At 38.0% G+C, this 22964-nt stretch overlaps 1 protein-coding gene across 3 annotated transcripts in view; it reads left to right on the plus strand.

Moving 5' to 3' along the window:
* SLC38A4 (solute carrier family 38 member 4) overlaps positions 1-10224 on the plus strand; it is a 32167-nt gene extending 21943 nt beyond the window's left edge. For all 3 annotated transcript variants that reach the window (XM_069975912.1, XM_069975929.1, XM_069975921.1), the window contains 4 exons: positions 2378-2502; positions 6376-6520; positions 7692-7789; positions 9331-10224. In XM_069975912.1, the coding sequence (XP_069832013.1) occupies positions 2378-2502; positions 6376-6520; positions 7692-7789; positions 9331-9435 (473 nt within the window). In that variant the 3' untranslated portion in view covers positions 9436-10224. The remainder of the gene's footprint in view (positions 1-2377; positions 2503-6375; positions 6521-7691; positions 7790-9330) is intronic.
* Positions 10225-22964: the final 12740 nt, after the last annotated feature.

Here is a 22964-nt window from a genome sequence, read left to right on the forward strand (position 1 = left end):
TTTCCTTTATTTGGTGCAGTCAGGCACCCGGAAAACAGAAATAAATGTGTCCCCTTGATTGTGTTCCCTTGGACACAATCAGTCTTGGTTTCCCTTCAGTTTGGCCAGAGATGATCCCAACTTGAGTATGCTCGAGTCTGACCGCTTGGCATTTAAATGCTGGTGGCTAAAAAAGTTGGATGCAGTTGGATGAAGCCCTAAGGAGGTCCAGGAAAACTTGAATTCAGCGTATGACTATGTTTGCACATAACGTGCCCCCATTTACTGGAGAAAGGCACATTATGTGCAAACTTAGCTATAGGATAGGAGACAAGTTAATGATTGGGCGGGGTCCAACCTCCGCCAGGTGCCATCCCCGCAGCTGTATTCATAACAAAGAAGCCGGGGGCCTGATATGGATCTCCCCAGAATCTCTTACATGTCCCCTATCCTGTGGATAGGGGACAAGTTAATTTTGCCGGGACAACCTCTTTAACATTGTGTCCAGGCCTACCTGAACAGTTTGTTTCTTCTATTATCTGAGAGTGGAATGAAGCAGCAATTTCAGGACATAGAAGACTTAACTTGCCATTGCTTAGAGTATTCAGTTTCTACATCCTTCATTTAAATGAGTACATATAAACTCAGAACACTTTTGTACTATGCTGTGCTCTGATCCAGGCAGACAGCCAATGTTTTGATGCCTACAATCCCTGGAAGGAACACACATTCTAATTACAATTAAAATAAGTGATTAAGTGAGATTGTACTTCAGAAGGATGTAGATGTACCTGCAGAGATCCACCCTAAGATTTCACAATAGGTTTCATTAATGATAGAGTAGGCAAACGTTGTAAACTTGATCATGGATCAGGCCTGTTGGACTTAAACTGCCCAAACCTTTCCTTATCAGAGAAGTAAGCTAACACCAGCAGTTTGCAGTTGTATTCCTCTAGACTGATTTAAAAAAAAAAAAAAAATTAAAAAAGAAAGCTAAAATCTGCCTGTAATATACCCTACAGAAAAACCTGTACCTCATGAAGCAAAGTTAATACCACCACTCACAACAGTTCTCACAACAGTGCTATACCCTAGGTAATACTGTTATACTAGTATCATTAAGTGGGGATTTTCTCTGCCTTGGGCTTCTGCCCATTTAAAATGGATATTCAGGAACTGTGCCCATACCACATATATTCTTAGGACATGACTGGTGTTGGTTTTGGAAGAAAGCAGCTAGGTTTTTCTAATTCTGGAAAACCCCTTTAACTAACAATGTTACACAGGTGCCATAATAATATGGTAGGAAGGCTTCATTGTTATCATGATCATTATTAACGGTTGTTTATCTTACAAGACAGCTGCCTTTCCAATTACGCATTTGGAACATAGCCTTACAGTAATTCTCAGGCCAAGTGATTTTTAATATCCTTCAAACTTAAAGAGGTTGTCTAGCGAAAAACTTTTTCTTTCAAATCAACTGGCATCAGACAGTTACATAGATTTGTAATTTACCTAGACAGGACACGGTTTTCTATGAATCCCCATAGAAAACCTCTCCTGCTCTGGACAGTTCCTGTCTCAGCTAGAGATGTCAGCAGAGAGCACTGTGTCAGACTAAAAATAAAACATCATTTCCTGCATGACATACAGAAGCTGATAAGTATGGGAAGACTTGAGATTTTTCAATAGTAGTAAATAACAAATCAATATAACTTTCTGATACCAGTTGATTTTAAAGAAAAAGTTTTTTGCTGGACAACACCTTTAAATTGTTGGTATCATTTATTCTGCCTTTTCACATGTCACACTGGGCCTCAATTTTGAAACTCACTGCTATTATAAATATTAATAGGGGGAAAAAACATGGCAGCATGATTCACTCCCGGGCCGACTGCCCAAACTGACTGATCCTAGCAGGAGTCGAGCGCCATTTTAAGTCTATGGAGCCCTAACCCTGCCATAAGTCAGATCGGACGGGCAACCGGAAAGTGAAATGCACTGCAACGCTTTTCCCAGCTGTAACTGAAGATTGCAACCGGTCTTTGATGTAAGACCCATACTGATGGCCAAGCTTATCCATATGTCCCTATAGGAAATTTAAATATGTTAGAGAAACTTTTCCTTAACATGCAGAGTTAAAAGACACTGGTAATTGAAACTGTATTACACAAGTATTTAGAAAGATACTAGGCTCTGTAGTGAAAATTTGCAGAGACTAGCAGCATTATATGTTGATCGCTGATCATGGGGGGAAAGGGACAATGTATTTAAGAAAAGGAATTGTTCTTGCTGGACAACCATTTTCACATTAGGTTATGCAATACCCTAAAGTTATTATTGAACTGTGCTTATTATTTCTTAACCATGTATTTTTATGTTTCATAAAATCTTGCAGGAGAAGTTCAAGATGAATTGCTTCACACTTATACAAAAGTGTATAAATTTGACACCCTTCTTCTCTGTGTTCGCTTGGCTGTACTTGTGGCTGTAACCCTGACAGTTCCAATTGTGTTATTTCCTGTAAGTATTTATTTGCACCTTTATATACACCAAAAGTCTCTTAAATAAATATTCTATTGGGGTGGCATATAGTCATTTTCTTAATTGACAGCTTTAAGACTGGGGTGATCTTTTGTGTGTCACTATATATGTCACTATTAATCTGACTGGCAACTGCTCAGAATGGCTCTTTCTTGTACCGCTTGTGGCTATATGTTGTTAGTATGTCAAGAGACAGATTAAGAGACTGGTACTACATTGTTGAGGTGAAGATAGGTGATGCATGAAATGAAATGGTAGATTTAACAAAAGGCAGAAAGTAGTATTTAATTTCAAACTAATCCTAAAATTTAAAGGAATAAATATTACTGTAGCTGTAAAGCCATAGCATATAATTGTATAACTCACAGGATAGCTGTAATATACACATCCTTATCTATAGCGCCCTCTACTGTCATGTTAGTAGTTCAGCTTTCATGCAGTAAAAACTCCAGAATGAAGTTGAATATTCTTAGCTAGTGTTCACTGGATCCTCGGCTGTGAAGATTTAAGGCAGCTGTTGGCTTGTTATGGCAGTATTGCCTTTCAAGCGCTCTAAATATACTCTTGTCACAAAATGTTTGCTAAGAGACACTGCTGCAATCTTTTTATCAAAGCTCTGTGATAAAAATATTAAATATACCATTTCAGATTCAGTACTGCTAACTATGCCAGTGAAATCAATTGCTGTAATACATGCATTAAAAGTGACCTATTGTCCATACTTTAATAAATGCAAGAGAACATGTTTTACCTGTCATTCTGGATAAGTGTTGTCAGCAAGTAGTACACATTGATGCTGAAGAATGTAAAATAGCTTAGAGGCAGTTCACAAAATATAGATATACACATTCCAAGGTGATTGGATTCTCTATCTGTATAAATACATATTAATATTTTATAGTATTCATAAATGTGTAAATGTATAAATATCTTAAAGAGGTAAATTGTAGATCACACATTCCAAAAAAATTATGATAATAATAATTATTATGTAATTACCGATTACCCTCATGGACAGTCTCAATTGTTTATTCTGCCTGTGGCTTGAAATAAGAATCCCTCTTCTAGCACCAGATCCTGTGGTTATCAGATCCAGATCAGTAAGGCCATAAATAACCTCTCTCATACATAAATGCCTCAGAAGGCAGCAAGAGTATGTATGCATATATATATATATATATATATATATATATATACATATATATATATATATATATAGATCTGTTTTTTGCGTCCCTCAAAGCTTTTGCACTAACTCTTCTCTATAGCCCTGGGACACCTTATAACACAAATGTACCTTTCTGGTTCAGACCTCGCTTTTATCCAGGACTTCAGAGTCTCTGCTACTGTATGCCATCTTTCTTCTCCTCCTCCTTCCTAAGACTCAAGACTATACCTGTATAAAACGTGTCTGTGTCTTCTTTATGCTCCTACTACAATCACTTCATTTCATCAGTGGACAGTGTCACCTAGGCGGGGCTCCATGCCAGTTGGGCCCCCTCTCCCTAGAGAGAGATGGCCCAACTGCTGTGAAGTCCACTTATTCACCAATAAAAGGACACTTTCCACTGCCGAAAAGAACTGAGAGTGATCCCAGTAGTTGGACCACCCAAAATCACATAGTTATAAAAAGTATTAATCTGAGCATAAAAAGTCTATTTCATGCACTAAAGGGCTATGGGGGAGATTTATCAGACATGGTGTAAAGTGAAACTTGCTCAGCCATTAGGCTAAATAGGAGGGCTACTTGCGGCTAAGCATTCTTCCCTACCCCAGTGCTTGTATATGGATAAAAAAAAAAAAAGATTCTACATCAATAGTGAGTGCCGCATTAATTTTTTTCTGCTGGAATACTTGAAATTTAATCTTAGCATAACTCTTTTAAGTTAGTCATATACATAACTGGGTTTCCTCAGCTGAGTGTTATTTCCATAGTCTCAAACTAGAACTGGGACTGTGACTACATGCTCCAGCACAGTGCCTAGATGACTAGTTGGCCTGCAGTGCTGGACTTTTTTAAAGTAAGTTTTCTGTTCATACCAGGCATAGAGCATAGGTATATGTATAGGAATTGTGCTAGGTGATGTACGCTATATTGATTTTTGGAGTGATTGGTTTCCTTTACTTTTTTTTTTTTTTATAAATAATTCATCTTTAAACTAGCTATGCCCTTATGGTCTTACATCTGCCATTTTAAGATTGCTTATCCAGAGACCTGATAACAAAGATGGTCAGTAGTGAGATATCTTAATTATATGTACAGGCTACAAAAAAAATGTAATAGTGAATGCCCTGCTCTGAGAAGTTTACTAAAATGAGAAGAATTCCAGCTAAACAATTTCCCATACAAATGTCACACATACATATACTGTATATGAAATATCATCAGTGCATTAGTAGTGGAAACATGGCAAATGCCCATATATTTCCAGGGCATGCTGTATTTTACTAAACATGTTCTTTCAATTCCCTGAATAAATAGTGTACAGCAATTTCCCATAATAATCCAGTGCAAATAAATTAGGGCTTGCAGGTAATACAATCTTCTGATCCACACCCATAACATTTTGTGCATAGTAATTTAATCTCCTACAAGCCGCTTGTGAACTTTCACCTACTTCTTTTTCAGCTACTGCAGTGAAAGCTCTACGTCTTGCTTAGGTCATTCAGCCCATTGGTTGCGTAAATGTAGTAGAAAAAATGTTATAAGTGCTAAAGCAATATTTTTGAGCATATACTGTTTATTTTTTTACACAACCCATCAGTTTACTGTCTGTAATGCAATTAGCCATGTAAAATAATTTTTTTTACATGTTATCAGACACTTGCAAGGACTAGGAATTATTGTATATACCCACCCCCATCGTATACATTATATAGATATTTGAAAATGGGAAAAACTCCTCTAAAAAATTTTTGGGGAAAAATTAATTCCTTTGCAAACCATCAAATAGAGTGTACCATCTCACGACATTAGGGTGACCTCAGAGGGATGGTCCTACACTGACACTGGTCTCTCTTGTGCTAATACAAAGCCATCAAACTGAACATGCAGAATCTAACTAATTAGCCTAAGAGAGGTCACCCTAATGTAGTGAGATGCTACACTCTATTTGATCAAATGGTTTACTAAGAACCTAATTTTTTCTAATAAAAAAAAAAAAATTAAGTTTTTCGATTCAAATATCTATATCATGTATACAATGGGGGGAGTATGTATGGTAAGTCCTAGCACTTGCAGGTTGCAGTGGGCAGAGAGACATGCTTCGCTCAATAACTTTTGACATGCTTTATGAAAAGACAGTGACTCTTTAATTGTGAAATGTATAAAATTTCTCAGCTTGACTGTAAAAATTTCATTTTGTGTCATTGGTCCCTATAATAATGTTTGGTGGCTTGATGGTGATATGTTAGGTAAAGTTTTTCCTAACTACCTAATATGAATTCATATTTGAGGTTGCTGTATTTGAAATATTAGGCAGGTCCTCATGATACTGCAGAAAACATCTACAATGTATTTTGTATGCAAAATAATGGCCATTGTTTTGAAAATAACAGACATTATTTTACAATGACAGCTGTCAATAAAGATTATGATCATTATTTACGTAATTATCAAACAACAGCTGACAGCATCATAGGGATCTATAACACATTCAGTTCAGTTGATTAGACCCACGGTTAGGCAGGGACTTGAAGTAGTAATACCACTGAAAAAATGTGACATAATAATGCCCGTCTGATAATAATAATACCAAAACACTCAGCCAAAATAATACCAAATAATACCAACATTCAGTAATTATTCATACATGAGATCTGCACATAACAAATTCATTTTTTGTTTTCCAGATCCGATCTTCAATTACTAATCTGCTATTTCATGGAAGACCATTTAGTCTATTACGGCATTTCCTAATAGCATTTATTCTCTTGGCATTGAACAACACTATGGTTATATTTGTTCCCACCATTAAGGATATCTTTGGATTTATAGGTTAGTTATAAGAAGTGTAAAACTTTACATTTTCTATACAATGACATTCTTAGCATTTAGGGTATGTTCACATTTGTTACAGAAATTTTACATGATGTAAAAAACAACCCCATCCAAGTGTATTGAAGGGATTCTCAGTTGACTTTTTTTTATACATTTCCACTAACACGTATTAATATGTGGTTTTAATTAGTAAAAAAAACATCTAGGACATATACCCCTTTAGGCTATGTTCACACTACGTAAGAGACCGACCGTTCCGTGACCCCGGCCCGGTGACAGAATGGACGGTCTCTGGCTGGATCATCTCAGCCGGTACTTAAGTACCGGCCGGATGATCTTTCCGGCTGCAGAGCTCTGATGCGGGCACAGTGAACTGACAGGGCTTTCTGCGGCCGGAAATCACTGAATTCCGGCCGCAGAAAACTGACATGTCAGTTATTTACGGCCCCGTATAGGATCCCGGCCGGAGCGTGTATGATGTGTATACGCTCCGGCCGGGATCTCATTGAAAGTAAGGCATTGTTCCACCGCGGCAAAAGTACGGCCGATGTTGCCATCAGCAGCAACGGCCGTACTTTTACGTAGTGTGAACATAGCCTTAAAGTGTTAGAAGATTTGATTCCTTGGGGTCTGGGTAAGAGCTGCTATACTTACTTGTATCCAGGTCCAGTCTCCTGAAGGCAGCTTTTTAGTCATGTGCTGGTTGAAATAAAGAGACCAATACATGAAGTCCCGGCCAGTACAGAGAGTCACGGCTCAATGTGTCCATCAGTCACATGACTGCCTTCTCTCTGCGAGCGCTCAGATTACCAGGACTTCCTGCATCTGGTCTCCTTTTTTTCAACCAGCACAATACTAAAATGCTGCCTTCAGGAGACTGGACCTAGATATATGTAAGTATAACTTTATTTTAAAGCATGATAACTAAAATAATAATAATAATGATAATAATAATAATTTATGTAAATTTCAAACTTGCTATATATCACATCCCCTGTTTATTTAGTTTTTGAAAATTATAACATAGTGACACTTTAACTAAACCTGGCTTGTGTTATTAATACAATAAAATATATATTTATCAGTAAGGGCATTTAAATTTATTATTCAAATACAACAATAAACCTTATCATGATGAGTACAGAACTTATTGTTTTCTCTTTAACAGGTGCATCAGCAGCCACCATGCTGATCTTCATTCTTCCTGCAGCATTTTATTTACGAGTGGTAAAGAAAGAACCTTTCCGTTCACCACAGAAAATTGGGGTAAGACTTATAAATTCATTTTTCATACCTAATTTTGGGTGACACAGAGACAGGGAGGACTGCACAGAGAGCTGTAGTCTCCCAGCTTGTTTTCACATTTGGTCAGGGTCTGAACACTCAGACCAGTCAAAACTTTTGATGTCTTTCTGACATGTCAAAAGTTTTTTTAAAAATGACAGTGACACTTCTAACTAGAAAGTTTTCAGATGCACCAGCATGATACACTGTGATAAATATTATTAGTGTCATTGTAAGACATTATATAGACTTATACTATACTTATACATCTGGTGTATTTGAAGATTATGGAGGAGATTTATCAAAGGGTGTAAAATATAGACTGGCGTAAACTGCCCATGGCAGCCAATCACAGCTCAGCTTCCAGCTCTGGTAAAGTGAAAGCTGAGCTGTAATTGGTTGTTGTGGGCAGTTTACACCAGTCTATATTGTACACCCTTTGATAAATCTTCCCCTTTCTGTCTAACTAGACAAATATAGTAAATCTGGTCCAGAGACTGCAGACTGTAACACAATATTGTGACCACTAGAGGGAGCACTGTCCTCTAAAAGGTGAAAAAGGAAAAAATGTAGTTTTATTTTCCTGCATGTCTATGGTATTTTGAACTGGAATCAGGTTTTGGGACTGGTGCATTGATAGGTATACCTTAAGGTGTGCTTAAACTTCATCAGCTATCAGTCAAACGTGCAGCCAGCAGCTACCTCATATGATCCCAGCATACATATGTACATTTGGCTTGGACAAAAGTTTGTGTGTTCAGAATAGAGAAAAGAGAGGTATGTCTCTCTTTTAGGTATGACATATTTCTCGTAGGTGAAAAGAGCCATGCAATTGAAATCCAACTTACACTGCCTTTCTCTTCACTGACATCATCTTTCAGGGAAGACTCAGGAGGCTTCCATACACATTAAACAGTTCAGATGTTTTTGACTAATGTGTATGAGGGCCTATAAGGCTTCAGGACCCCAATACTAAATCTTAAACAGGGTCCCCTACCTGCCATGTGACATTTATAGTACTGGTGTCCAGGAGGAGCTACTATGTAGATATGGTTCAATATCTCCCATTGTCCTTACCACATCATGTATTATTGAACAAGACTTTGTACAGTGATATGACTTCCGATTTCACAACATCTCTATAAACATACATGCTCTTATCATGCTTTTCTCAAGCCTATTAACAGTGTTCTAACTTGTTACTATTGTGCTACACACCCAAAGAATGTACAGACAGCACATCAGGGATTAGTCATTGCTCCTGGAACAGCGGAAATTATGGACTGTCTCCATAAGAATGTATTACAACAATAGAGGGCGCTGTGTTTCAATAATATTATTAAATATGATGGCCATATTTCTTCTGGAAAAACAAATCGAAACATAATGATAAAACAGTTACTATGTACTTTATATCTTAGTAAGTCCTATACTGACATTAAATACATAAAGGGACATAGAAGAAGCCTATGGTAAAAGATGATTATAAATGAATTGTAACATCTATGTATTTGATCCCACAGGCTTTTATTTTCCTTGTGGTTGGTTTCATATTTATGATCGGGAGCATGTCACTTATTGTATTCGACTGGATCCATAACCCAGCCTCTTCCTCCAAGCACCATTAACCCTTGTGAGGCTAAAGGAATGCTCTTTGTGTGCCTTTAGCTGGAAGCCAGTGTGGATGACTGGAAGACAAGATGCTAGATCAATCCAAAGACTGTTGCCGGTACCAAGATGTGGAATAGAAAACTCTTTTTATACTAGGGTTTGTTATTTATGCATTAACATATGCAAGTGTTTATATTATTAGAAATCTTAAAATCTAGTAGGTGTTCTCTGCAAACGATCATTGCAAATCAATCACAGGGGAAATGCTTCTGGATTATAGATACTGTTATTTCTGGACACTGATGGACTGACTATGCCATGCCTATATTAACACTGTGTTTTTAGAAAAGACTGACTTTGGGGAATTAACTAATATACTACATTTTTGTTCAGTTTACTCATCAATTGTTAAACCTTTAGGTTTAGTTGGTATAATCCTACCTTAGTATATAATCTGACATATAAAGGTTTTCTTCTTATAGTGTTCTTTCAATAGACTCTACTTAAAATAAAGGAGGAGTATCAAGCCTTGACAGGCCGCCATTCCTCAAGAGGCACTCCTTTCCTCTGTGCTCTCTGAATTTTTTCAGACTGAAACAGCTAAAGAAACAGTGACACTGATTTATATACTATGCTATTTTTATTTTCTTCAGGCATACGCAACACAAAATACTCCATATAGTATAGCTTAAACAAGGATGACAGTGAAAGATGCAGTCATGCCTTACTAATGCAGACTACATCCTGATACAATTCACTACTATGAATGTCCACTTTATAAAACTCTGTAATTCTAGGTCTAGCTGAATACTAAACCTATAGGTCTAGCTGAATACTAAACCTATTAAGCATTCTTTAATGGGTTTATTAGCTTTTTTTTTTTTTTTTTTTTTTTTTTTTTTTAGCTTTATTTAATGGGTACAGAGTTCCACATACCCTGCATAGATGTAGTCTTAAAGGGGTTGTCCAGGGAACAAATGATAGCTAAAACCTTCTGCTGCCAGATGCTAAAACAATGTCTGAAGTAATAGCTATTGCTACAATGTTGCTGCAACATTACCACCTAGCCCTAAGTCTCTGGGAAGCACTGGGGAGCAGAATGCTTTAGCCATCTTTTTTTCCCTCAGCAACCCCTTTAGGAAAAAAAATAGCTGCTGGGCTAAATATTGCTTTATTATTAAGTTTAAGGGTCCATTTACACGATTATCTGACAGATTATCTGTCAAATATTTCAAATCTATTCCTGGCTTTGGCTTCAAATCTTTGGCAGATAATCTGTCAGATAATCTTTCTGTGTAAATGGACCCTAACATATCAACAGTAGGAAGTAATCTTCTGAGCTCCCCCTAGTGGTTGTTGCAGCAAGATTTCATTTTAGATATTGTGCAAACATACATATGAACAATAGCCTATGTGGCATCTGTTGGGACGGGGGGGTGAATGTAAGTTCCAGTAACAGCATCAGTTTTAATAAATGCTTATATTTTTTAAACCAGCAAAGTGTAAAAAAAACTACTATATTTTATATTAACCAATATGTGTAATATTCTCTAGAAACAGCATTCGACACTTTAGACAATGCTTTAAAAGCAGCTACATTAGCTAATTCTTTAGGGCACCTAAAATAATATACATTAAAATATGTCCCCTAATGTTTACAAAAGCCCATGGAACTATTATAGATTCACTTGGTATTATTGATTTGCTATTGTTCCCCCCTTAAAATTACCAAGCAGAGTTCTTTTTCTTTAATAACTATCCCGATAATATTTGGTGCTGGTGTATAGTTTGTAATTAGGTATCTCTTATAATGCCTTTTCACTGTATGGTCATGTCTTCCAGAATGACTGAATGAGGGGTATGGTAAGCACTTAGGATGTCATGGTTGGGGAGATGATTTTTATGTTCCATATTCATCATAACTATAAATAAGGGTTCTTTCTGGTAGCTAGAAATCCCTTTGTTTAATGGAAGCTGTTTGCACAAAGTAGTGAGTACATAGGTTTCACAAGTAGATTTGTAGTTTTTTATACTGATGATACTTACAGAAAAGTAGTACAGTATTTGGTAATAAACAGGCTACTGAGGAGTAGTTCACAAAAATAATCTTTCAAATTAACTGTTGCTAGAAAATGCCAGACATTTGTATTTTACTTCTATTAAAAAATATCAACTCTTTCAGTACTTATCAGCTGCTGTATGTTCTGCAGGAAGTGGTGTTTCCACTCTGATACAGTGCTCTCTGCTGACACCTCTGTCTGTGACAGGAACTGTCAAGAGCAGTAGCAAATCTCCATGGAAAACCTCTTCTGCTTTCCAGACTGGAAATAATACAACTTCCTGCAGGACATAGTGCAGCTGAACTATCCCTTTAAGATGACATTAATGGAAACACAAATATATAGAAATATTTTAAAATGATACTTTTTTTAATACTTTTATTATAGTTAGTAAGCTGATATGGTTTTTTTAACCATGCACTTAATATAAACTTTATACTCTGTAGCTATTTTATATGACTTTTACTGTCATTTAAATAATATTGATGTACTTTAGGCTATGTTCACATAACGTTTGACTGTTTGAAGCCAAATAATGGTTGTCATTTCACTATGAGGGCCGTTATTTGTACAATAATGGCCGTCAATGTAAAATAATGGCTGTTATTTGGCCCCAAACTGCCAAAAAAGACACAATGGAAACATAGCCTCAGGGTGACAGGATGGAGTGTAAGGCTATGTTCACACACAGTAAAAAAAATATCAAATCTATACAAAATATGTGTAAGCTGTATATATATATATATATATATATATATATATATATATGGACTTTGATACATGCTGGAGCTTGAGCCTCTGTCACTAGGTTTATTCCACTTTAAATCAGGGCAACATAATCTAGTGACAGAAATGCTGACTGGATCGGTGTTTTACTTACATCATTTTGTTTAGCCGTTCTCCTAATATGCAGGAGGATAGAATTCTTGCCACACCCCTCCCCCCACCCTCCAGCTGCTGATTGTTTGGCTGCATAGAACAATGTAAGTGATACGTAATTCTTCTCTGTCACTAATTTATGCTACCCCGAGATAGGACAGCCTCAACCTGCTTTTTTGGCCGTATTGCAGCCTTTTTTGGACGTCTGTCGTTTTTGCACCAAAACCAAACAGCCATGTTCTACTGCCAAAATGACAGCTGTCCAAAAAACCTCTGGAAAACAGCCAAAAAAAAAAAAGACGTTGTGGGAACATAGCCTTAGCCTGCCTCCTGTATTTGCTATCATACAGTTTATAGGGTTTATTTATAGCCTATGCTCCAACTAGGGAAAAATAAAGGCAAATAACATCCATGATTATAAATAACGGCCATTGTTTTGCATGGGTAATCTATTTTAGATGCATTGGAGCAATATAAATATTGCAAAGTGCACATATTCTTTTAGGATTATTGGTACCCGTATAACACCTTTCACACTTTTTTTTAGGTTTTTCAAGTTTTTTTTAAATGTAAAATACCTCTCGTACCAGACTCATTACTTTCCAGTTGTATAAGCCAATGTAAGAGGGGGCCTTCTCGCTCAGTTTACAGAGATTTTCAGAGAGGATCAAGCTTCTTCCCACTACCCAAAATGTATCCTATGGTCAGCCCTATTTGCTTTCTTCCAGAAATATCACCTTTCTTGTCCTCAGTTTGTGTGTGGTTTTGCAGTTCAGTTCCATTGAAGTAAATGTTGAATTGTAACACTGCACACATCCTGGGGACAGGAGGGGCTGTGTTTTTTGTAATTCTGGATAACATGTATCTCTATTCTGTATAATATTAGCACCCTATTTAAACACTGTGAAAACTAAAATGATTCTGATCATTTATCAGACGATATTATATACTACCTGTTATCAAAAAATACCTCTTGTAATGGTTTAAAATGTTTTCTTACGCCAGAATGTAGTGCCAATGTTTATGTACTGTAAAGTCCCTGAAAAGTCATGGAAAATCACGTAATAATACTCTGTTTTTGGTTTTCTTTGTATATATTTCTTTACTTTGGCAAAAATTGTTTAAGGTATGTATTTCTTTGCCACTGCTTTTATTAGAAAAAACTAACTTGAATTCTATATTGTTTTCCCAAAAAATACTAAATATCTACAGACATAGGCCCGGATTTATCAAAATGTGTGAGACAAAAATCAGACACATTCATAAATCTGGGCCATAATATTGATATCTTAAAAAAACTTCAGGGATCCTGCTCTAGGTTGATTTGGATGGATTTTTCAAATTGGAATTGTGATATTTTGCTATATTAGTTTGTATAATACTATAGTTTGACCTGGGATTTTTTATAGTAAGAAAACATGTATAGAATAAAAAAAAACTATTTTGGAAAAATTATTTGTCTTTGCGTTTATTTGTAATGTCAAATTAAAATAAGTACTTTTGTATCCCTGAAAACAACACCAAACATATCACAGATTCCATAAAGAGATACATTTCAGATCATCAATGTTCTCATGTATCCCACTGGAAAGAAAATTAGATTTAATTTCTATTAATTTCCCATCAGTTTATAATTTCCTTTCTTATCCATAGTATTTCATTGGTTAAGCAGAAGTTCTTTTTACTAACCAAATTACTCACAGTGTCTTATGTATATGATGAGTATGAAGAATGGTATTTCTCCTGTGAACATCAGTTTCTGAACAGACCGGTAACTTATAGGGAGCCTATTGCTAGTTTCATGCTGCCTGAACCACAGGCATCATGAAAAAGTGACTCTCTTATATCACTGATTTATGATTCATTTATGCTTGTGCAGTTTCAGAGAGACAATTATTATAACTTCAGCTGAAAATAGTGCTCAGAGACATCAGGGTAGTCTTACAGTGGCTTGACTGATCTCTCCTTAGTTGTATATAGGAAGAGATCTATTACTCAGGGTCGACGTGGCAGAGAGAAGGTGCCAGGCAACCCCAATGGCTTGGAACCCATGCTTTGAACCATAAAACCAAAGACAGGTTCCCTTTTATGCTCCATATGGCTTGAAAGAATATGCACAGGGAAGAAATCCACTACGGAACATAGCAGGGAAAAATAGCTGTCTTGTTATAATCATGGCTGAAAATAATTATCATGATCATTATTAGCAGCCATCTATATTATGCCTTTTCCTGCTATGTTACTGTAGTGGGAACATAGCCTAAAATTTAAATTAAAAACCACCAAGTGTGAACATGACCTTATACCTGCTCTTGGAGTTATATATATATTATAGTGTCTAATTAAAAAGAGTTTTTTTTTTTTAAGAAATTACAGTATATTTCAATATACTTTTCCTCACATCCAGAGTAAATAAGAAGAAAAACATTCATGGCTCTTTAGAAAGAGAGAGAAAGAAAATAATACAGATAGCCTCCTGGTTTAAATGGAAACAGTGTAATGCTTCATAACACCCTGTGGTGGTGGTGGTGGTGCTGCATGGGATTTTAACACCTGTGGCTAGTTTTACCCACAAAACCTACAATCAGCTTATAATATTTTAGGAACATCGAACATGATCTTCATGCTTTATTCAAAAATAAATAAATAAAATGCCTGCAGTATGTACTAAGGGACAAATAGTACTTTTTTAAAACACCCATCATTGGAACATAAATAGTACTGAAAAACAGAACAAAAATTATATGTGGGGACTGGGAAAAAGATGCATTTCTGCAAATGTAAGGGATTTATTTTCTACATTGTTAACTTTGAAGTGATATGTTCTCTTTGTCCTGCAGGTCAGTGCAATTACAGTCATACCATATTTATGTTGTAACTTTGTGATTTTTCATTTTTCATCTATATATCAGTGTAAAGACTAATTTTTTTGTTTCACGATTTATGATCAAAATAATACATTATGTATTTTTAGATTACGCTAATCACTGTGCAGGGAATATATTTTTATTTTTATATTCACACAGTAAAATAAAGGTAAAATACATCCATAATTTTAAGAAAAAAATACGGCTGTAGAACTGTGTTCCCACTAAGTAATATAAGCCTCTCCTGTCTCCCCCCAACTTCACCACTCCTTGAGAAAGATCAACAAAAATTTGTTGGAGGGTGAGGTTGAGGGGCAATTTTATTGTGAGAAAGCATGACTCTTTGCTATTCTGTGGTCAGTGTGATGCTTTGGTATGATTGGCAATCAGCCTGTGATGAGGCAAAGGAATACGGTCATTATTTAAGGAAGAGATCCTAATCATTGGTATTTGCATCTTGCATAATGGGGTCATCTAGCTTTCCTAGTATCTTGTATAGTACGCAGTATAAGGCTATGTTCACACTACGTAAAACTACGGCCGTAGTTCTCGCAGCAGAACTACGGCCGTAGTTTTGCGGGGGTTGAACATAGCCTTGAGTGCAATTGGATCCCGGCTAGAGAGTACACACATCGTATACGCTCCGGCCGGGATCTGTGCGTTGCCGGAAAAAACTGACAGGTCAGTTTTCTGCGGCCGAAATTCAGTGAATTCCGGCCGCAGAAAGACCTGTCAGTTTACACAGTGAAGGGAGCGGCTCCGGGGCTATGGGAAGCTATGGGAAGCTCTGATGCGGGCGCACGCTGATGCGCCCACATCAGAGCTCTGCGGCCGGAAAGATCCGGCTGGTACTTAAGTACTGAGATTATCCGGCCAGAGACCGGCCGTTCCGTTACCCGGCCGGGGTCACGGAACGGCCGGTCTCATACGTAGTGTGAACATAGCCTAATGGTGGTCACCCAGCTTTCCCAGCATCTTGTATAGTAGTCAGTATGATGGAGGTCACCCAGCTTTCCTAGCATCTTGTATAGTAGTCAGTATAATGGTGGTAACCCAGCTTTCCCAGCATCATGTATAGTAGTCAGTATAATGAAGGTCACCCGGCTTTCCCAGCATCTTGTATAGTAGTCAGTATAATGGAGGTCACCCAGCTTTCCCAGTATCCTGTTTAGTAGTCATTATAATGGAGGTCATCCAGAATTCCCAGCATCTTAAATAGTAGTCAGTATAATGGAGGTCACTCAGCTTTCCCAGCATCTTGTATAGTAGACAGTATAATGGAGGTCACACAGCTTTCCCAGCATCCTGTATAGTAATCAGTATAATGGAGGTCACCCAGCTTTCCCAGCATCCTGTATAGTAGTCAGTATAATGAAGGTCATCCAGCTTTCCCAGCATCCTGTATAGTAGTCAGTATAATGGAGGTAACCCAGCTTTCCCAGAATCTTGTATAGTAGTCAGTATAATGGAGGTCACCCAGCTTTTCTAGTATTTTGTATATAGTAGTCAGTATAATGGAGGTCACCCAGCTTTCCTAGCATCTTGTATAGTAGGCAGTATAATAGAGGTTACTCAGCTTTCCCAGCATCTTGTATAGTAGTCAGTATAATGGAGGTAACCCAGCTTTCCTAGCATCTTGTATAGTAGTCAGTATGATGGAGGTCACCCAGCTTTCCTAGCATCTTGTATAGTAGTCAGTATGATGGAGGTCACCCAGCTTTCTCTAAATCTTGTATATTAGTCAGTATGATGGAGGTCACCCAGCTTTCTCTGAATCTTGTATATTAGTCAGTATGATGGAGGTCACCCAGCTTTCCCAGCATCTTTTAGTCAGTATATAAAAAAGTAATAATCTTCTTTCTGAAGTAGTCCAGTCTTAACAATGATGCCACATGATTTGCCATACAAAGGGGCCCGCTGAGGCTCTGTCACCCAGGGGCCCACAAATGCCTGGAGCCGTCCCTGCTGTCCAGGCATGATTGGTATTGTTTTGCAACAGCTGGAGGGCTGAAGGTTTCCCATCTCTGTTTTATACTATTATAAGCAATCATAAGATTGCTTATAATTATCAATGCTGTGTTATTTCATTGCATTAATCAGCTAGATTGGTGCTCTTCTAGTAGAGATTGCCTTAGGCAGACTTAACCAGAAACGCGAATGCACAGCCCATAAATAGGTGCTCATAGTATGACATCCCAAAAAGACTGTACAATTAACCCCTAGACAACCTAGGACGTACCGGTACATCCTGGAAGTCTGTCCCCAGACAACCCTGGACGTACCGGTACGTCCTGAGCTATGATCGAAATGACAAGTTCAATTTGGCTGAAATAAGTACTTCGTACGGGACCGCATGGAAATCCACGGCCGTGAGTTTCAACATTTCCGTCCTCAAACAATGGTCTTGTTCATTTTTCACGGCGCCATTATACGATCCGGCTGTAAGCTCATACGTAGTGTGCACTGTGCGAGCGTATATCGTATACTTTCAAGCGAACGCATCAACCTCAAAACTACGTGCGTATATTCACAGTTCGCACTACGGACGGATTCATACGCAGTGTGAACATAGCCTAAGTGTATGTATTATAGTGAATTGGGATGCGGGGCCCCACAACCCAATTTTTGTCAGTTTTTATTGCTGAATAATAGTATAAAAAAGTCTTCCCATCTGTCATACACATCAATCAATCATACATAGAAGTTGCTTAGTTACATTTATCCTGAGTTGGTAAAAGTTCATTTTTCAGTTTTGGCAGTGAAATACTGTTCAAATATACTGTGTATTATTGTCATACAGAGATATATACCGTGTTTTATTGTCATACTATATATACACACACACACCGTGTGTTATTGTCATACAGATATATATACCATGTATTAGTGATATATATATATATACACCGTGTGTTATTGTCATACAAATATATATCCAGGAACAGCGCTCTCTCTGTTGCTAAATCTTTCTCAATGGCAAAAAGTTTAATTTTCACAGGGGTATCCCCCCAAAAATCTACTATACAAGATGCTAGGAAAGCTGGCAGACTGCCATTATACAAGATGCTAGGAAAGCTGGGTGACCTCTATTATACTTATTACTATACAAGATGCTGGAAAAGCTGGGTGACCGCCATTATACTGACTACTATACAAGATGCTAGGAAAGCTGGGTTACCTCCATTTTACTGACTACTATACAAGATGCTAGCAAAGCTGGGTGACCTCCATTATACTGCCTACTATACAAGATGCTAGGAAAGCTGGGTTACCTCCATTTTACTGACTACTATACAAGATGCTAGGAAAGCTGGGTGACCACCATTTTACTGACTACTAAACAGGATGCTGGGAAAGCTGGGTAACCGCCATTATACTGACTATTATACAAGACGCTGGGAAAGTTGGGTGACCTCCATTATACGGACTAATATACAAGATGCTGGGAAAGCCGGGTGACCTCCATTAAACTGACTACTATACAGATGATGGGGCACTTGCACTAAGCCAGGTGCTGACATCCCTATATAACAGTAAATAACTGCCAATATTTCAATATAACAGCCGTTGTTTTAAAATACCAGCAAATATTTGCCATTAAATGGCGGCCATCCACTCAATTTCAACATTGTGTGAACAGATCCTTTCTGTGTTTTTAATCCACTTCTGGTTTTGGTTGCAATATGAGGACCACAATACTGACTGAAATATACGTAGTGTGGACCCAGTCTATGGGTGCGTTCACACGTACAGGATCCACAGCAGATTTGATTGTGTAGATTTGATGCTATGTTCAGTTATTCACATGAAATTTACTGCGGATCTGGTACGTGTGAACGTACCCTTATATACAAAATTAAAAAGAAACATTTGCAAAGTGAAAATGGAATGTGAAATATTTTAAGTGCACATTTGAAAAGAACAAATATTAAGTACCCAGTAAAGAAGGCTGAAATGATCAGTTATGTTAAACTAAACAGTGCACAAGTGTCTCTGAAATTAACCAGGGATAAACCCTTGCAGCAGATGTTCAAATCCTTTTCAATAAAATTCTGTAAAGATAATAGGAAAAAAAATTGTTTTAGCAGATTATTTCATATCTGAGCTTTATCTGTATCCATTCAATGAGAACATGGTTAAGTCTTACTGGAGAAGAAAAATCATTGGCTTTTTTTTTTTCTTGTTTTTTTCTGTGTGTAAATGTTTTGTAGGTTGACCTTGGAGGAAATACAATCAGATTTGACATGTAATTTTCCAAATGATACTTCAGTTTTAATTTTTTTTTTTCCATAAAGTTAATGAATACATTTTCCAACCTTTCCCAACTGTTCCCAACTTAACATGTTTCTGAAAAAGGAGATCTCTACCCAGACATCTGTCCTTCAAAACCTGGACCATCAAAAAATAAAAGTGTGCTGTATTCTTAAAAACCTGATATGCAATAACTGTGTGCACAACTCTCTTGTATGCTTGCTAATTTGTATTCAGGTCTTCTGCTTTCAGTACAGTAGTCTGTATTGTCTGTTACTAGTGTTGAGCGGACTTGCTGAACTGTTTGGGTTCAACAACATTCTCCCAACCCAAACGTTCAGCATTTGACTCCCGGCGTCTCAATAATCAGCGGGTGTCTCAATACTTGATTCCAACTGCTAACAGTTCCAGGGATGTCTCTGTACACTTTAAGGTGAATGTCTGTCCTTGAACATGATTTCAAATATTTTGAATGAACATGTGTACTTTGTGGCGGTCACATTTAAAATCGCAATAAGTGAGGAGGACAACAAATGTGTGTGTGAGGAGACCTATGTGAGGGCAGAGTGACCTGTGTGTGGAGGGAGAGCTATGTGAGAGGGAGTTGGGTGAATGTACATTGTGGGGTATGTGAGAGGTAGGGCTGATTGTTGGTGATTGTTTGTTGTAGCTGTCAACCAAGTGTCTAGTTTACCAAGTAAGTGGGTGCCTATAGGAATTCACTGGGACCAGTAAAGACACAGTCTAAATTATTCACTCACTGGGCACTGTAAACTCCTGTAAATTCCTACACTGTAAACTCCTGTAAATTCCTATTGAGTTTTTTGAGTAGCAATTTATTAGGATCAGTGAATTGAGCATGCACCTTACATTATCAGTGACCACACTCCACTCCTACTGTGTTAAACAAATTTGGTTTCATTACTGAACTAAGTATGTGCTTTACATAGTCAGTGCTTGCACCCTATTCCTACCGTGTTATACAAGTTGGGTGTCATTACTGAACTGAGTGTGTCCTTTACTTAATGATAGCTTGCATTCCACTCCTACTGTGTTATACAAGTTGGGCTTCATTACTGAATTGAGCGTGTGCATCACAGCGTGTTTCCTGCGCATCGCAGGAAAGACAGCGGGAGCTTAGGGAGTTAAATGCATGGCTCAAGTCGTGGTGTAGAGAAGAAGGGTTTGGGTTTTTAGCACTGGGCTGAATTTTTATTGGGGTGCAAACTGTTTTCCGCAGATAATTTGCACCTTAATGGAAGGGGGTCCGCTGTGCTGGGGGAGAGAATCCTAGAAGGGGTGGAGGGGTTTTTAAACTAGGGATGTTGAGGGAGGACAATGTAGTGTGTAATATAGTGGCGGATAGGTTAGAGAGGGGACAGAACATTGAGGAGGGAGGAGAAGGGTCCTGTGGGGGGAGGATAAGAGCAGTGGATAGGGAGATCCATCTGTTGCGGATGAACAGTGAGGATGATTGTAGCCACAGCACAGTAATAAATCCTATTTCTTATAATGAAGCGGTTAAACACGATGGTAATATAAAGTGTATGGTTACTAATGCCAGAAGTCTAGCCAGCAAGATGGGGGAGCTGGAGGCCTTGGTTCTGGAGGAGTCCATTGATGTGGTTGGTGTGACTGAGACATGGCTGGACTCCTCACATGACTAAGCTGTCAATATTCAGGGATTTGCGTTGTTCAGAAGGGACCGGGTGGGCAGAAGGGGAGGAGGAGTATGTCTGTATGTCAGAAGTGATATTAAAGTGAGTGTAAAAGATGCAATAGTGGGCGATGACTGTGATGATGTGGAAGCATTGTGGGTAGAACTACAGAAGGAGGTAAAGAGTGAAAAAATTATTCTTGGTGTAATCTATAGACCCCCCAACATTACTGAGGGGATAGATGGTCAGTTGAATAGACAAATAGAGCGGGCTGCCCGGGAGGGGACAGTAGTGGTAATGGGGGACCTCAACTACCCAGATATAGATTGGGGTCACGGTTCAGCTAAAACCACAAAGGGGAGGGAATTTCTTAACCTCCTGCAGGATAATTTTCTGGGCCAGTTTGTGGAGGAGCCAACTAGAAGTGATGCCTTGTTGGATCTGGTTATTTCTAACAACGCTGAGCTGGTTGGGGATGTCACTGTCCATGAACACCTGGGTAATAGTGACCACAATATAGTGACTTTTAGCTTAAAGTGTAGAAAAGAAAAACATGTTGGTAGGGCAAAAACTCTTAATTTTAAAAGGGCCAATTTTCCTGGGTTAAGGGCTGAACTTCAGGGCATAGACTGGGAGCGGCTGCTGTCACATACTGATGCAGCTAATAAATGGGAAATCTTCAAATCCACATTAAATAACTGTACTGCCAAATATATTCCTATGGGTAACAAATATAAACGGTTAAAATCAAATCCCACATGGCTTACAACCGAGGTTAGAAGGGCTATAAATGAGAAAAAAGGGGCATTCAAAAAATACAAATCAGAGGTGTCAGCTGTAGCCTTTAAACATTACAAAGAAGTCAACAAAACCTGTAAAAATTTAATAAAAGCAGCAAAAATTCATAATGAAAGGCAGGTAGCCATAGATAGCAAAAGAAACCCCCAAAAATTCTTCAAATATATTAATGCAAAAAAACCAAGGTCAGAGCATGTAGGACCCCTAAATAATGGCGACAGGGAATTAATAACTGGGGATCAGGAGAAAGCTGAGTTACTTAATGGCTTTTGTATATACAAAAGAAGAGTATGGAGCTGTTGTTGGTGGGGCCAGTACTGAGGTGGGTGGGGCCAGTGCTGCTAACACATGTAATGTACTGAACTGGTTTACTATAGATATGGTCCAAGATAAATTAAATAAACTCAATGTAACCAAAGCTCCAGGGCCTGATGGATTACACCCCAGAGTTCTTAGGGAACTCAGTTCTGTAATTTCTCTATCCTTGTATAAAATATTCAGTGATTCTTTGCTTACTGGTATTGTGCCGAGGGACTGGCATAAGGCAAATGTAGTGCCGATCTTCAAAAAGGGCTCTCGAACTTCCCCAGGTAACTATAGACCTGTAAGCTTAACGTTCATTGTGGGGAAACAATTTGAGGGGCTTACAAGGGACTACATCCAGGAATATGTAGTGGCTAATAGTATTATAAGTGATAACCAGCATGGTTTTACTAAGGACAGAAGCTGTCAAACCAACCTAATATGTTTCTATGAAGAGGTAAGTAGAAGCCTGGATGGCGGTGCGGCTGTGGATATCGTGTACCTGGATTTTGCAAAAGCGTTTGACACAGTTCCTCATGGACGTCTGATGGGTAAGTTAAAGTCTATCGGTTTGGAAGATTTAATGTATAACTGGATTGAAAACTGGCTTAAAAATCGTACCCAGAGAGTGGTGATCAATGATTCCTACTCTGAATGGTCCCCGGTAATAAGTGGTGTACCCCAAGGGTCAGTACTGGGCCCTCTTCTGTTTAACTTGTTTATTAATGAT

This window comes from Dendropsophus ebraccatus, chromosome 1 (assembly GCF_027789765.1).
Source record: "Dendropsophus ebraccatus isolate aDenEbr1 chromosome 1, aDenEbr1.pat, whole genome shotgun sequence".
Taxonomy (NCBI): domain Eukaryota; kingdom Metazoa; phylum Chordata; class Amphibia; order Anura; family Hylidae; genus Dendropsophus; species Dendropsophus ebraccatus.